Source organism: Cyprinus carpio, chromosome B7 (genome assembly GCF_018340385.1).
Source record: "Cyprinus carpio isolate SPL01 chromosome B7, ASM1834038v1, whole genome shotgun sequence".
Taxonomy (NCBI): domain Eukaryota; kingdom Metazoa; phylum Chordata; class Actinopteri; order Cypriniformes; family Cyprinidae; genus Cyprinus; species Cyprinus carpio.
The window spans coordinates 29,640,872-29,658,071 of record NC_056603.1 but is presented as its reverse complement, the minus strand read 5'-3'; the positions used below and the strand labels follow the sequence as shown (position 1 = coordinate 29,658,071).

The window sequence follows — 17,200 nt, the reverse complement described above, 5'->3', positions numbered from 1 at the left end:
CTGAGTGATGCCATTGTTCGCCTGAAGCTGTGAAAATATATTTTCCGTGGTATAAGAAGCGGAGTTGGGTTAACCAGCAAAAGAGAATAGGGCCATGGCCTCACTGCACCATTGGGAGGTGTGTGTGGTCAGGGAAAAGCTCCTAATGTGGGCCTGCAGCATCCAAGATGAGTCTGCGTGTGCCAGGACAAGCAGCCAACATGAAGATTCAGACTCAAAGGACGAGCGGAATGAAAGGCATGTAGTGAGGCAAAAAACACAGGTTATGAATACATTCCCTCACAAAGACGAAAACATTTTAAAGAATGAACGGTGTTAAGACAATGACACGTGTCCAATCCGGGCCAAATCCCCTAGAGCATAAAGAAAACTGTTCCATAGTCTCCCCCCGGCACTGGTCTGGGTGGTCAGCTCTCTCCTTGTAACCCTGAAAATCTCTCAAAATAAACAAAACTGATCTTTGAATAGCATTTAATGGAAAGGGTTTAGCATAACCTGACTGACTTGTTATAAAGAAGAAATACCCGTAATTCACTGCAGACCATACAGATAGTGAGGATCTAAAGGAGAGATTTACCACTGTGTAAACTTCAATAACTATTCAATAGCTGGAACAGAATTATATTTAAGAAAACTGAACAATGGAGTGCAGGCACATAGGGAAGAAAGAGAATGTGAGGGAAATACGGAGAGAACGCTATTGCTCTGGAATGGCCGCCTAGCTGAGATAACTATCAGGGTAGTGAGAACGGAGTAATGGGTTGTTTTGTGCTGGAAAAGAGAGCGCTGTATTGGAAAAGATTCCTTCTTTGTTGTCCACATGACTGGATTAATACGAACATAGAAAGTGGAAAACATCTGCTCAGCATTACGAGCCATCGGGGGACGCCCATGCACCTCTTGCGCCTTGGAGCCTCACAAACACACGTGCAAAAAAACACACAATCCACACGGTGCTCATTTCCTGCTTGGAAAGCGGGGCCAGGCCCACAGCAACATTTCTTGAGTCTCGTTCTATACCTTCACTCCCATCCCCCCAGATTTCTAAAAGTCAAGTGGAAGTTATAGAGGCCTTTCCACATCAGCACTAGAATAAAGTAAATCATAAGCATGCCATCTGCACACTTATTCAACCAGATACTCGATCAGTCCTAACTCATTGAGGAATGTAAAACCAATGCAAACAAATCGGAGAGGATGACATCATTGCGAATGGAGGGGAAAGGAAAAGGGGAGGAGATTAAAGTGCTTTGAAGTGCAAGATGATGTAATTACAAGCATGAGTGTAGGCTCATGACGGTGGCTAATGTTATTAGACAACATGGAGACATTATGCATGTAATGCTGTTGCTAAAACTTTTTCACACCAGGTGATTTCACATCAGGCTCCCATCCTACTGACTTTCTGAAAGTCTGTTTCCATGGAGATGATTAGCTGACCAAACTTTCAACAAAGAGCAGATGATACAGACTCTCTGTAGACATGTTTTAAGATCTGCCTTCCCGTTAGGATGTTTTTCTTATCTAAATATTAATCACGTAACAGAATCCACAAATCTGCTATAAGACCCACACTGGGCACATACCATTGAGACTTGTCAGCAGGCCTTGGGATTTAGCTATCCCAGCATGCCTGTGAATGTCGTAGCATGGCACTAAGGCGGCAGGACACTCTCAGCGGTTTCCTCTAAAAATAAACAACAACGACAACAACAAACGCTGGGGTTAGCGCTGAGTTGCATCTGCCAAATATGAGCTAATGGCATTAGTCAGGAGGGCAAAAAAAGACAAATGCAACTTATATGTTACCTCAGCACAACAGGAGGAATGCAAGAAGTTGAACAATCACAATTCCTGGACCACATATTTAATCTAATGCCAAACCATCCCTAGTTATTTCTCTAATTTAAATACTACAAGAAACATTTAGAGATTGAAAACTCTGTTATTCTCTGTAAAACCCTTTTAAAGCATTACCACAGATCTGGCCAGACCTCAGTGTTTATAAAGACTTTAACTGAGTAAAGAAGTGGTCCCAGACTACATAACCTACTTTCCCTGCAAAACTCAGCGAAGCCCAAATCTGTTTACTTGAATTTGATACAGTAATATCGGCAAAATTGTAAAATCTGTAACACTTTAGTATGGGGACCAATTCTCATTATTAATAAGTTGCTTATTAGCATGCCTTTTAATTACATATTGGCTGTTTAATAGTACTTCTAAAGCACATATTCTGCGTTACCATATTCTACACCCCTAATCCTACCCAAAACCTCAGCTTAACAACTACCTTATTATTAACTATAACTATTAATAAGCAGCAAATTAGGAGTTTATTGAGGCAAAATACATCGTTTATGGTTTGTTAATAGCAAGAACTGGACCTTAAAATAAAGTGTGACCGTAAAATCTAATAACTTTTTGTAATATATTTTCAAATCTAATTTATTCCTATGGCAAAGCTGACTTTTCAGCAGTTATTACTCCAGTCTTCAGTGTCATGTAATCCTTCAGAAAACATTCTAATGAGCTGATTTGCTGCTCAAGAAACATTTTAAATTATCAGTGTGGAAAACATAAAATTTTTCTGGAAATCATGATACTTTCATTTAGGATTCTTTGACATTGGAGCAGTAGTTTACATCTGATTACTCTCTATTGTGGTCCATGGGTAGTCAATTGTGGTTATGTGGTCCAGAATCAAAATGACAGGACATATACAGACTCACAAGGTAATAACCTATAAATTCAAATGAAACCTGTCCAATAAATTTTTATTAAAAACATCCAATCAGTGTATAAAAAGGGTCTGTGTAGAAACCACCAATCATGAAACTCTCTGTTTTGAGTTAAAAATGAAACAATCCAGCACTAACCAGTCGTGAAAGATCTCTTTTAATCTCATCCAGCAACTCAAACTGAAAGAATAAAAGAGCATCTCAGCTCCTCAACATTCTGGACCTGTTGCCTGGACCAGAATCATAAGACTCTGAGAAACACATTTCATGAAATATGGATCAAATGAAATGCAAGAATCTCACCCAGAAAGCCAAAAACGTCTCTTAGTACCTAAAATGAAAACACAAACATCTAAACTAATTAGGTCACTTTTCGCAGGCCTCCTATTAAGGCTTAAAACAAATATACTCACTTTTAAATGGATTAAACACCATAGATGAATTCCAGTATGAAACCTTCAGTCCTTTACTGAGTGCACACATGAAAAACAAAAAAATTGGTTTGGCTGCAATGAGGTAAAAGTCGCTCCCATCTGATAGTGTCACATGATGATTGGAGCTGAAGGTCTCTATGCCCCATGCCCAGAGGGTACAGCTCAATGCTTGGCTTTATTCTGCTGCTTTCTATCTGTTTAAGTCCACAAAGCAAGTATGAAAAGAATTGCAGAAGTTGAGTCAGTGAGCAGAAATCTGAGGCCTGGCTAGTTGATAAACAGTAAACTGATACTGCAGTCATAAGACCAACATATCAGTCCTCATTCACTAATTAACATACGTAAGAGACAGTGAAAAGATGCCAGAAAATCACTACCATTCCACATTTGATAAGACATGCAATTAAAAGTGTTAACATTAATTGGCCCCCTGGGGGGGTATAAAGAATGTGACCCTGGACCACAAAACCAGTCGTAAGGGTACATTTTTTGAAATTGAGACTTATACAACATTTGAAAGCTGAATAAATAAGTTTTCCCTTGATGTATGGTTTGTTAGGACAATATTTGGCCGAGATACAACTATTTGAAAACCTGGAATCTAAGGGTGCAAAAAAAAAAAAAAAAATCTAAATATTGAGAAAATCGCATTTAAAGTTTTTCAAATTAAGTTCTTGGCTATGCATATTACTAATCAAAAATTTAATTTTTATATATTTGCAGTAGGAAATTTACAAAATATCTACAAGGAACATGATCTTTACTTAATATCCTAATGATTTTTGGCATAAAAGAAAAAGCAATAATTTTGACCCATTCAATGTATTTTTGGCTATTGCTCTAAATAAACCTGTGCTACTTATGACTGGTTTTGTGGTCCAGGGTCACATATAATATAATTATAATTTTATGATTCTAATACACTTTTATGTAAAAAGGTAATGTAATTATTTTATTTTATGTATTTCCTCTTACTTAAACTTTTTTACAGCTAACTTTTTTTACAGAGTGAACTGTGTGTGTAAGCACACTGAGGAAGTGTACGATCAGCGTGTGTGATGGAATAGAGCGCATGATGAATGAGTGACCAGTGAATACCTGAGACTGCAGCACATCATACACAGCACTATAAAATACAAGACATACAAACATACTGAATGTTACAAATCATGCACAGAGAGCACACAACTTCACCTAACAGTGTTAAAGACCAGCGCATAGATGAGCACAGTAAAGCTCCGTTACCTCTGAAGAAGGGCATGGTGAACGCTGCCTCCGATCCCCTCGCTTCCCCCTGCCTGCCCTGTCCCGGAGACCTCCGCCTCCTCCAACGCATCACTGTACAGTCCGATAACACACACACCCTTTCTGACGATCCTCTATTCCTAAAGTTGTCTGTGCTGAATAAATGACAAGTCAGGAATGTCCATTTTCCCTCGTGGACGGTGTCATACTCTGAGCACAGACGCACACACACGCACACACACACACACACACACACACACACACACCTAACACAGGAGTTCACAGAGAGTCAGGACGAGAGGATGCAGCTGCTTTTCCTTTCACACTTTCTCTCTCTTGTGCTCTCTCATCAGTTCTGTGGCTTTCCATCCTCACTGCAGCAAATTCTGCGGCGTCAGCCTCAAATCACAGTTTACACACACACACACACTCATACAAACAAGGCAACACTGTTGAAAATTAGCAACCAGCACATTCACACTGTATCACCGGTATGAAAAACCTGCTGTTTTCACATCACATCTACACGTCTATATTAGTGGTTCTCAAACGGTTTTGTTTCAGGGAAGATTTTACTTTGGTGATGCAATACAGTGCCAAAAATTAGGTAGCTTTTTGCTATTTTTTTCATAGGGGTAGAATATCACGCAATCTGTCCATGCTGGCAATATTTCGGCTATTACCTAATTCGGCTACTTCTACCAAGTGACAGACAAACTAAACTATTAAAATCTGTGGAGCTCGACTGTTCAGACAGATTTGACATTAACAGCAATAAAAATATAGGCCTATTATATCCCCATTGCCTATTGATTTATTATCCTAATTATGGTAAGTTACATTTTATTATTTCCACTTTGCATTGTTTTGCTGCATTGTTTGATTCTATTGGACTAGACCTGTGACCCATTTTCATTGTGACCCACCAGTTGAGAATCATTGATCAATATCATCTACTGCACATGAAGAAACATGAATTATCATGTGTCCAAAGTTAGACACCTGGAAAAAGTGCAGTTACAGCCCACAAAGTAAACATCAGCAGAAGATCAAAATGTGCTGCAGAAACCCAACCCAGAAATAAGTTTACATTTTTGCTTCTGTGGATCCATCATTTTGAAGTCAACGGTTTTTTGAATGGGTTTTTGGGAAAATGTCTGACAAGGTTGACATTAAAAGTCATCAGACCAAAAAGGGTACTTACATGCTCACTAGTCTGCTTTTACACACTTGTTACTCCCACTTTTGCAAACTATTCTACTCAAACTTGTAGATTTTAAATCATTTCAATGATCTGTTGAAGGCTTAGGCTGATGATAAACTGGGCAACATTTTGAGCAATGTTTTTGGGCAACTTTGTATATCTCTTGTATTTAGGCTTCTTAAAAGTTTTGTTCATTTGTGAAGGTTATCTTAATGGACAAAACCTGTAAGAATCATACACTTTTGTTGGACACATATAATCCAAAAATCTACAATAATCCAAAAGCCAATGGATGTTGAAGGAACCTAACCTCTTGGTTTGGCTATAAAAATACGTCATCCCCTGCTGCACTCTATTTCTACACACTATAACAAATCAAAGCTGGTTTACCCTTCTAGAAGTTTAGGACTGTAACACAGCAAGAAATATAAAATCATATGTTTAAGGCAGAGCCTGTAACTATAATTCATTGCTACACAGGCAGTAACGTCAAATTTCATGCACTTCATGGTGTCTGGCTAAAGGAAGCTACTCTCTTTCACTCTACATCCACAGCAGAATTTGACACCTTGAGTGATGTGATGGCATCCGCCTCTGTTCCCCGTGTTTGTGTTGTGGTCGGAAGTGCTCCAAAGACTGGAAATTAGTAGCCAGTGGAACCCGTTTTCAAGAAACATGCTGGACCCACCAGAGGAATGTGGGTTTGGTTATTTGGCTAGACGTGGAATAAAAACCACTAAACAATATCATTGCACTCACCATGCAGTGTTTTGATGCATTTATCAGATGGTTCGGCTACTGTTATGCTGTGATGAGTGTATAATTAAAAGACATTCCTTGAAATGTTCACACATATTTGTGTGTATTCACAGTATGAACAGGCAGTTGTGTGTGTGTGTGTGCGTGTGTGTGTGTGTGTGTGTGTGTGTGTGTGTGTGTGTGTGGACTGGGTGGAGCTCGAGGCCTGTAGCGCTGCACAGCACAGGGGTGCGTTCACACATACGGTCCTCATTATGGCACCAGAATTAAAACTCAGTGTGAGCCTCAGCGCTGGTACTGTCTGTTCTTGTACTGCACTCTAACACCTCTCTCCTCCAGAACAGACTGATCAACCTGCCTGTACAGTGTAGAGATATTAGGAAAAACTCCCAAGAAGACAACACTAAGAAGACTCTAGTTTTTGCACACAGTTATGGACTTTTATCATTTAAAGTGTTATGGGTCAATTTAATTTGCATTGTACACTTCTGACTTCAAAGTGGTCCTAACACTAGTCCAAAAGTTCATGCTCCAGGGTTGAAAGCGAAGCAGATCCACTTTTAAAGGGATAGTTCATCCAAAAATGAAAATTCTGTCATTAATTACTCACCCTCATGTCGTTTCAAACCTGTAAGACCTTTGTTCATCTCCGGAACACAAATTCGATATTTTTAATGAAATCCGAGAGCTTTCTGACCCTGCATAGACAGCAACGGCCCAAGACATCATTAAAGTAGTCCATGTGACATCAGTGGTTCAACCAAAATTTTATGATGCTACAAGAATACTTTTTGTGCACAAAAAAGACTTCACTCAACAATTCTTCTCCCGCAAGTTACCGTTTTCTGCCATTATAGAGAGTACCATGCATCGTGATGCGGAGGAGAAGAATTGTTGAATAAAGTCATTATTTTGGTTTTCTTTACACATAAAATATTCGTGTAGCTTTGTAAAATTGTGGTTAAACCACTGATTCACATGGACTACAGGTTCACATGGACTACAGTCACATGGACTACAGGTGCCCTACAGGTGCATCTCAATAAATTAGAATGTCGTGGAAAAGTTAATTTATTTCAGTAATTCAACTCAAATTGTGAAACTCGTGTATTAAATAAATTCAATTCACACAGACTGAAGTAGTTTAAGTCTTTGGTTCTTTTAATTGTGTTGATTTTGGCTCACATTTAACAAAAACCCACCAATTCATGATTCTCAACAAATTAGAATATTGTGACATGCTAATCTACTCAAAACACCTGCAAAGGTTTTCAGAGCCTTCAAATGCCAATTGCAGTTTGGTTCACTAGGCTACACAATCATGGGGAAGACAGCTGATCTGACAGTTGTCCAGAAGACAATCATTGACACCCTTCACAGGGAGGATAAGCCACAAACATTTATTGCCAAAGAATCTGGCTGTTCACAGAGTGCTGTATCCAAGCATGTTAACAGAAAGTTGAGTGGAAGGAAAAAGTGTGGAAGAAAAAGATGCACAACCAACCGAGAGAACAGCAGCCTTATGAGGATTGTCAAGCAAAATCGATTCAAGAACTTAAGTGAACTTCACAAGGAATGGACTGAGGCTGGGGTCAAGGCATCAAGAGCCACCACACACAGACGTGTCAAGGAATTTGGCTACAGTTGTCGTATTTTTCTTGTTAAGCCACTCCTGAACCACAGACAACGTCAGAGGCATCTTACCTGGGCTAACGAGAAGAAGAACAGGACTGTTGCCCAGTGGTCCAAAGTCGTCTTTTCAGATGAGAACAAGTTTTGTATTTGATTTGGAAACCAAGGTCCTAGAGTCTGGAGGAAGGGTGGAGAAGCTCATAGCACAAGTTGCTTGAAGTCCAGTGTTAAGTTTCCACAGTCTGTGATGATTTGGGGTGCAATGTCATCTGCTGGTGTTGGTCTATTGTGTTTTTTGAAAACCAAAGACACTGCACCCGATTACCAAGAAATTTTGGAGCACTTCATGCTTCCTTCTGCTGACCAGCTTTTTGAAGATGCTGATTTCATTTTTCAGCAGGATTTGGCACCTGCCCACACTGCCAAAAGCACCAAAAGTTGGTTAAATTACCATTGTTTTTTGTGTGCTTGACTGGCCAGCAAACTCACCAGACCTGAATTTGTCAAGAGGAAAATGAGAAACATGAGACCAAAAATGCAGATGAGCTGAAGGCCACTGTCAAAGAAACCTGGGCTTCCATACCACCTCAACAGTGCCACAAACTGATCACCTCCATGCCACGCCGAATTGAGGCAGTAATTAAAGCAAAAGGAGCCCCTACCATGTACTGAGTACATGTACACTAAATGAACATACTTTCCAGAAGGCCAACTATTTCTTTTTTTTTTATTGGTCTTATGAAGTATTCTAATTTGTTGAGATGTTGAGATTGAGTGAATTGGTGGGTTTTTGTTAAATGTCTGCCAAAATCATCACAATTAAAAGAAACAAAGACTTAAACTACTTCGGTCTGTGTGCATTGAATTTATTTAATACACGAGTTTCACAATTTGAGTCTAATTACTGAAATAAATGAACTTTTCCACGACATTCTAATTTATTGAGATGCACCTGTATTTAACCAATGTCCTTACTACTTTTCTGGGCCTTGACCGTGGTAGTTCAGTTGCTGTCTAAATGGGTCAGAAAGCTCTTAGATTTCATCAAAAATATCTTAATTTGTATTTCGAATAGGAGCAAAGGTCTTATGGGGTTGGAACAACATGAGGGTAATTAATGACAGAATTTTTATTTTTGGGTGAACTATCCCTTTAATTTTATGAAGCTATGAGAATACATTTTTGTGCGCAAAGAAAACAAAAATAACAACTTTATTCAATAATTCTTCTCCTCTGTGTCAGTCTTCGACATGCGTTCATGACACTACCATGATGCACGTAATCATCAAGTCAGTCTACTATTACCTCAAAGCCTGCTAGTTCACAAATCTTTTTAACCAGTGTTTTGTTACAAAAAGTGTTTGCAAAAGCACATATTACAAGTTCTAGAATTAGATTTTGAGACCAACTGTTAAATATATCTGTAAAACTATTTAGATGATTGAGTAAGTTGTTAACAGTGTTTACTGGAGATGTGATCTGTATGAACTGATTCAGTCTGATTTGGGAAATCAAATGGGTGTTTCACTGAAAAGAACCACTTTCCTCCTTCTAAATCATGTTGTGCATACTGCATATTGGACAATAGAAATAATTTCACTTGATAAACAGTTATCATGCTAATCGTGTTTTTGTATGCTATACTTGTACATGAGCTTACTATGTCATTGTAACATACATCATATCATAACATGATTTTGGAGGATTTGTAATCAGGCACTAAAGACGGTAGCCAATTTCAGAGAAGGGCCCAATTTCTTATGACACCACACATTACTAGTTTGCTTACTAAGTTACATAACAAAACCTTTAATTTACTAACAGCCTTGTTTCTGACCTAACCGCAGACTCCACTCATTACCACAACGACAACCCCAATTACCACAGTAAGTTACCATAGGACAATGAATGGACTCAAATTCTCTGAGCATTTTATTAAACTTGCTGGGGTTTACAGCAGTGTACTGTACAGCAGTAATATGTGTAAAACAAATCTTGAATAATTACAGATCCTACAGCTTTTCTCTTGATTTTGTGCCTTTTCTGCACTTCCATGTTTCCCTCTGCTATAAGCCACTTCACTTGCTCTCTAACATCTGGAAATCATTTCTCACCTATTACAACACTGCCAGACTCAGGCTATTTGTTGATCTTGACAAGGAGCCATTCTACAACTAAATATCGATTCTTAGTGCTAAGTAATTGTGTACTGATAAAACACTACAGTAACAGTATCAGGTGTAGATGCAGACAAACTAGAGTTGGAGTGTTAAAAGGCAACGTAACATTTCGAGCTCTGCTCTGTTTATTCATTCTCATTATCTTATGGTTGTGTGTGGTGGGTCAGCTGAAGTCCATACAATATAAACAGAGGGATTTTGTTTTCTTTGGCTGCCTGGCGCTCAGACCATGAACAGAGACTGAGACTTAAAGTGCACAACATGTAAAGCAGCATTGCTTGGAAAGACCTTGCCATATTCTTCCAATCAGGTCCCAGTATGAAATATCTCCATAGTAATGGCAGCTGCTACATGGATCTATCACAGGTCCCATGACCCAGAATTATTCCCCCTTTGAGGTAACATGAGGTCACTTCAGTCAAAGCTAATGCTCAGTACTCATAAAAGAAGACCTGTTGTCTGGTTGCCATGGTAACAAGCGGATAATAGTTTCAGTCTGCTTGTGAATGGTTTTTGAGATAGTATGGATATTTCTGGTGCATCTCCAGCTACCTTCACATAAACAGCTGCTTTTGCACAGCTGTTCACAATAGTTAGGTTTAATCATGCTAAAAGATGAGAAGGAAGATGGTGAAACTCATTAGAGTATGATGCAATGGTACACAGCTGCTAAACTTCACACAAACACTTTTTTAAACATCAGTGGCTGGTCTAAGTCTGTGGGATGTGTTTTTGTGTGTATGTTTGTCAGGGCCCAGAGGAAATGTAGTTCCTCCTCCCTCTCTCTCTCTCTCTCTCTCTCTCTCTCTCTCTCTCTCTCTTTCGATAGGAATCTTAAAGGAGAAGACAGAGTAAACACATAGATTCACAAAGTGTGTGAACACGCCTGATGTTTCCCAGCCACATTTAAAAAAATATTAATGTCAAGAATGACAAAAAGTTTTAAATTTGCAGAATTAGAATAAAAACATACCTAAAACGTGTATATATATATATATATATATATATATATATATATATATATATATATATATATATATATATATATATATATATATATATATAAACAAGAAGCTAAATAAGACACAGGCTGAATCAAATCAGTAATAGAATTGAATAGGGATATACTTAAGAACACATATACTTAAGACACAAATGGAAACAGGAACTAAACAGAGATACTACTAGATTCCAAAGTAGTTTCTATTAAAACTTTTGTCATGTATTTAAATATATTTGTAATTACATTGTAATTGTGAATGATGTAATTAAAATGAAGTTCCAATTTAGTTCATTTAAAATATATTTACATTAAATGTAATAATGACACACTACAGTTTGCTTTACATGTGCTTTATTATGTTAGTCAACATATCAAAATTAGTGTACTTTTTTAAAGCAAAACAATAGATTATTAACAGATAATGATTTAAAAATGTACTGTAAAGTAATACTTTACATAATTTGATAATACAAAATGTGCTAAAGCGTGTTTAGATAGTCATGAAAGCATAAACTCAAGTAGTCTTTTATTTTATTTTAATATTAATTTTTATTTTAACATTTTAAAAAAATAATTTTGTGCCTATGCAGTTTGTAACATACTAGAACACTCACATTTAGATTTGTAGAATTTAGCATTACATCACTTGCTCACCAGTGGATCCTCTGCAGGGAAGGATACTGTTACTTGTGGATTATTATGATTCATATTGTTACGTTTTTGCTTGAAATCAGTATACTCCATTCTCTGGAGAAGAATCACTGGTTAGCAAGTGATGTAAGGCTAAATTAATTTCTCCAAATGTTCAGATGAAGAAACACACTCATCTACATCATGGATAGCCTGAGGGGTGAGTACAATTCAAGCAAATTTTCATTTTGGGGTGAACTATTCCTTTAAGCAAAAGTGTATCTGTTTTAGTAATGTTTCCGTGTGTCTGGGGGCCAAAAGCATGTCGACCTCTGCTACATTACAGCACTATTGTGTCATTGTAAGTGCTGGACGGACTGTTGTGTATTACACACACACTCAGTCTAGTCTCAGCCAAACCCTTTCTTGCCAAGAGTTGCACAACTGCCTAGAGATGGGACGCCAGGACAGGGAAGGGCGAGCAGTGACTTACATATGTTCAACATTAAAAATACAAAAAAAAAGTCTGAACGTCTGAACTGTGGAATTATGGAGTGTGAGGGTGTTAAGTAGCTAAGTTTCTCTCCAGATATGTCTGTAGGCATCTGGCAGACAGATGCACAATGTTATAGAATTTATGCGTCAACCCTTCTTAGCCACTAGCCCAAAAAATAAGCATATTAAAGGTGGAAAGAAATAAAGTTTCTGGAGGTGGAAGCTCTTGGACTTGTTGCGCAACTGTTGCATTTAATTTCAGACAAATTCATTCCTTTTTGTGTTTGGTAAAAAGGTCAAAGTGAGAAATAATCCAACTTGAGATGGGAACATGGCATTGTATTTTGTCATACTATAGCGTGAGAGGTGACACCTTCTTGTAACTATGGTTGGGTTTATGCAATGAAAAGGTCTGCATGGGTTTTTTTAGTCATTTAAAATAATATGACGATTACTATGGCAACTCAGGAGCCCAGACCAGAAGAGCTAAAGGAGCAAAAGAGGCCAAAAATAAGACAATTTGAAGTTTTTTCTCCATTCAGATGAATACATATTTGCCACTCTGTCCTTGAACACATTGGCCCACTCACTTTTCTCCTTCCATCCTCTGTTTCTCTGATCTTCTCACTCATTCTATCTATCCTCTCTTGCTCTCTCACACACTCTTATTAAAATTCCAGTTAATCTTGCAGACTATAAAAGCCTCTGAAAAAAAGCAATGGCTTCACACTTTGCCTCTAAAAGTCAGGGATATTCTCTCTATATAAATCTTCAAACATTAATATGAAAGTCACTTCAAGATTTACATCCACAATCTGCACCAGATTCATGACATTTTGCACATAACCATTTACAGATATATTAAACTCTCAGCCAGTGAGACGAACTCAAAAAGATCTGAATAAATCAAGTTTATTCATTTAAAAGTACATTTTGAGAATTTCTGATTTGCTTTTTGGCAGTGCTTGGGAAGAACAGTCTATTAATGGACACTACATCATCAACTTACAGATACTAAACACTTGCCAGCAGCAGGGATACAAAGCAATACATGTATATATAAAATTAATAAATAAATGAAATTATACCAATAAGCTGATAATTATTTTTATGGTAAAATTACAAATGAAAGACTAAAATCAATCACTTTAAATGCAACTAGACCTAGTTTTTAATGTAAGAGTGGGTGTGGATTCTACCACTTCCAGTTATTTTTGCTGTCTGTTATGCTGCTTGATATTACAAACTGATATTTCTTATCATATTATTTTAATCATAAACACACTAGTTTGGAACACAAATGTTTTAATTGGCCAATGACTCATTCCCAGAATACTATTACTATGTAATAAAATAAATGCAGTACGTAAACGTACATCACTTATTTAATTGGATTTCCTCAAGACTACATTTGATTGTGTTTTTAAATTATTAGGGTTTTTTTTCAGATTTAAGTGAGAGTTAGATGACGGCAAATGTAATCAAAATGTAAAAATGAGAGAAAGAGCAATCACAATCAAATGTCCAACATCGGCCAATACTGATAGATTAAAAAAAAATCTATTATATTGTTGGATTCCCAATTCACTATGCATCCCTAATATAAAAACTATATAAAAGATAAAGCGAGCCATAGCCTCCAGGCAACACAAGTTTAAGTCCCAGGACTTCCGTCTTTTCCCGATCCCAATCTCTCCTCAACTGTCCTATCAAATTAAGCCCTAAAACTTAACTAAAGAGAGAGAGAGAAAAGGTTTAAGGATCAGAACTCCTTAAATAACCCACTTGATCCTTCTGTCCTCTGCCTGAACACACACATACCGTACTCTTGGTCTTGTGACTTTCACGTGAATGCCTGAGGAATGAGGCAGTAATCGCTGGAGTTGACTGACATTCAGGAAGAGCTGAATCAACTGTCAGTTTTAATGCAACTGCAAAACTGTCTCTGGTTCAGTCACTGTAAAAACAAGCCTCCAGTCTGCTCCTTCACCTCCTGTCCCCATCAAACAGTCTCCAGAGGGACCTGACCTCGCTCCCCACACTACAGTGGAGAAGAGTTCCCAGCCAAAGAATCCACTGCATACAGAGATCCACATCATTTATCTTCCACATGTCAAAGCATGGCGCATGTTCAAGCTGCTAATGCTTCACGATTACGGTATTAAACAAATACAGTACCAGTGATCTCCTCCTGAACTTAGAGGATAATCTCCATGCTTTGTTTCTACTGTGGTCTGCCACTGTAAAATGATAAGGACAGAGGAAAAGAAGCACTCCAGCACTCTGCCAAACGTGCCGGGCTCAGGGTTAAACTAAACAATAAGAGAGGCTTTCTCTGATAAGACAAAGGAAATGGATGGAGGAAATATTCTGCACATCTTCAGATGGTGAAAGTTGGCAAGGTTTGTCTAGTTTCAGTGCACTGAGCAGTGTGGGAGGTGTCAGGGGGAGTAGATGCCAAATGCGTCTCAAATGCAAATGGGATAGATTTAAAAACAACAGATTATAATGTGAAAGTTAAACACAAAGCCAAGTGTGAATGTGTTTGTGATAAACAGCCATGCTCCATGGAATGGACAATGCATTTGTTTATTGTTCATTAAGAAGTGTTGGTCATTACCCTAATACTTGAATAGCTGTCAAATGACTTCTACTGACACTGATTTGTTCTGTTTAAACAAGACCATCTCTTGTTTGTTCACTATATGTTTGTGGCAATAGCAGTTTCACGCCATCTTTCTCCCTCGCCAACGCAGCCTAGATACACTAGCAGTAATAATAGTAAAAACTGACAACACACGTCACAAATTAATCTACAAAAAGATACTAGAGCTGATTCTGTTCTCTTACATAAATGCATGATGGTAACCATAGTTTCCCAAACTCCACAGTTACAACAGTTATTGTTAGTACTAACCTGGTAATGTCATAAAATTACAATAAACAAAATGGCAAAAAGACAATTAATAATGTTTAATAAAATGAATTGTTTTGTCAGTGGTCCTTATATGTCAAATTCATCATGCATGCGAAGAACAAGTTTTGACTTTTAATCTTTTGGATCAAAATTTCAAATCAATATTAAAAAAAAAAAAAAAAAAAAAATATATATATATATATATATATATATATATATATATATATATATATATATATATATATATATATATATATAATATATATATATTTTTTTTTTAAAAAAGGTGACACATTGTTCTTTATGATGGGATACAATGAAGCTGAAATTTTCTCCTAAAACACTAGACTACATGACAAAATATAAAAGCTACTACTGCACTTTCATAAACACCTGCAGCACTGCAACAAACTGTTTAGCATATGAAGAATGGATTTTTTTTTTTCACACTGGAGTTTAATTCATAAAAAACCCATAAAGCTGCAGCTCTGATTACAATGTTTAATAACTAATAGCAAAATAATATAGAAGCTGGTATAAAATATGTGAGCTATTACATATTTTGTTCCAAAATTTTTTTTTGCAGAAATTGTTCCAAAATTCTTTCACATTTCAGCCTCTTATTTGTCAAATGGTGTTACTGCCTCCATCGATATTTGATATTAAAATCATATTTTAATAACATATCATATTCCTTGGCCCCAAATAAAAACACACCTGTTGACCTGTTAAATAGTTTTCAATATGGGTCAAATTTGACCCCTAGAACAATACCTGTAGTAACTATGGTAGTATATTTGTAGAAACCACAATGGTAAAAATCTTGATTGTTAATATTTAGCACTTCAGTTTTTTAGAACTAAAAACTAGCTTCGTGTTTTGAACAAAAGGACATTTGTTCTTTCCACCAGGACAGCGAGAGAAGAAACAACTACATTTGGAGACAGAACACAATATCTATAGAATTAATAAAGACGTTATTGTTGTCAAAATATGCTCAGTACCCCAAGAATGAAAGTCAAGTGATGTTTTGTTTACATAGTTGCAAACTGCGCGCGATGTTGTTTGGTGAATGTAAACACGAGTAAAGAAGACCTTGAACTTGACAATTAGCAAAGTGAGTAAACAAGTCAACCACACACATCTGTAAGTCAGCAAGAGCGTGTAAAGTACTGAAAAGTTCCTACTTTTGGCCGGCGGTTTGGTGGCCAGTGCTGAGATGTGCTTCTGCAGGCTGATAAGTTTACTCTCCAGAGCTCCGGAGCGGTAGCAGATGGAGGCGAGCTCTCCCTCCAGCTCCTCCAGGATGCTCACCGACTGACGGGATAAATCCGACAGCTGCCGGAGCACCGCGCACAGAGTCAAGCCGCACACATCCACCAGATCCGTGAACATCGCACCGCGACTCTTGCCGCCGCTCTTGCACACATCTTTAGGGACTATGGTCCTCTTGCAGAAGGGCATCTTTTCTGCTGTCACGGTAAACTCCCTTTAAAAGTGCGTGTTTCGCCAGCGCTGACTAGTGTTGGCGGAGACTCTTGCTCGGGATTGCGCGTACAGTGGAGGCATTTTATGCATTATAATTGACTGTCCACTGTGAGGAGCTCTGCAGCGCTCCAGTTCACACTAGATCACTGCAAATCACAGCTCCAAACTACCATGAGCTGCGCCTGAGAGACCTCACCCACTCGTGCAACAAGACCATATGATCTGAATCTTTCACGAAAACTCAACTGTGCGTTCAGAAAGCAGCCTTGCTCTGCGCATGCTCACAAAAATAAGGTTTTAAAAGTGACTCCAACAGGACTAAGAACAATGAGAGTGATAAAACCCCATATTTTAACCTTGCATTTGCCCATCCCTAAATACACATCTGGTCTAGTGTGTATGTGTGTGTGTGCGTGCGCGCTCCCCCACCCTGAACCAGAACTTGGCTCACCTAGATGTTTTGTTCATCCAG

At 37.9% G+C, this 17,200-nt stretch overlaps 1 protein-coding gene across 4 annotated transcripts in view; it reads right to left on the bottom strand.

Annotated features, from left to right (window-relative positions):
* The window catches only part of LOC109091242 (NHS-like protein 2), a 78,929-nt gene extending 61,850 nt beyond the window's left edge, over positions 1 to 17,079 (bottom strand). For 2 of the 4 annotated variants that reach the window (XM_042728282.1, XM_042728287.1), the window contains exon 1: positions 16,428 to 17,079. In XM_042728282.1, the coding sequence (XP_042584216.1) occupies positions 16,428 to 16,704 (277 nt within the window). In that variant the 5' untranslated portion in view covers positions 16,705 to 17,079. Of the gene's footprint in view, positions 1 to 4,420; positions 4,855 to 16,427 lie in introns of those variants that run through there. The other 2 variants (XM_042728283.1, XM_042728284.1) reach the window with 2 other exon arrangements.
* Positions 17,080 to 17,200: the final 121 nt, after the last annotated feature.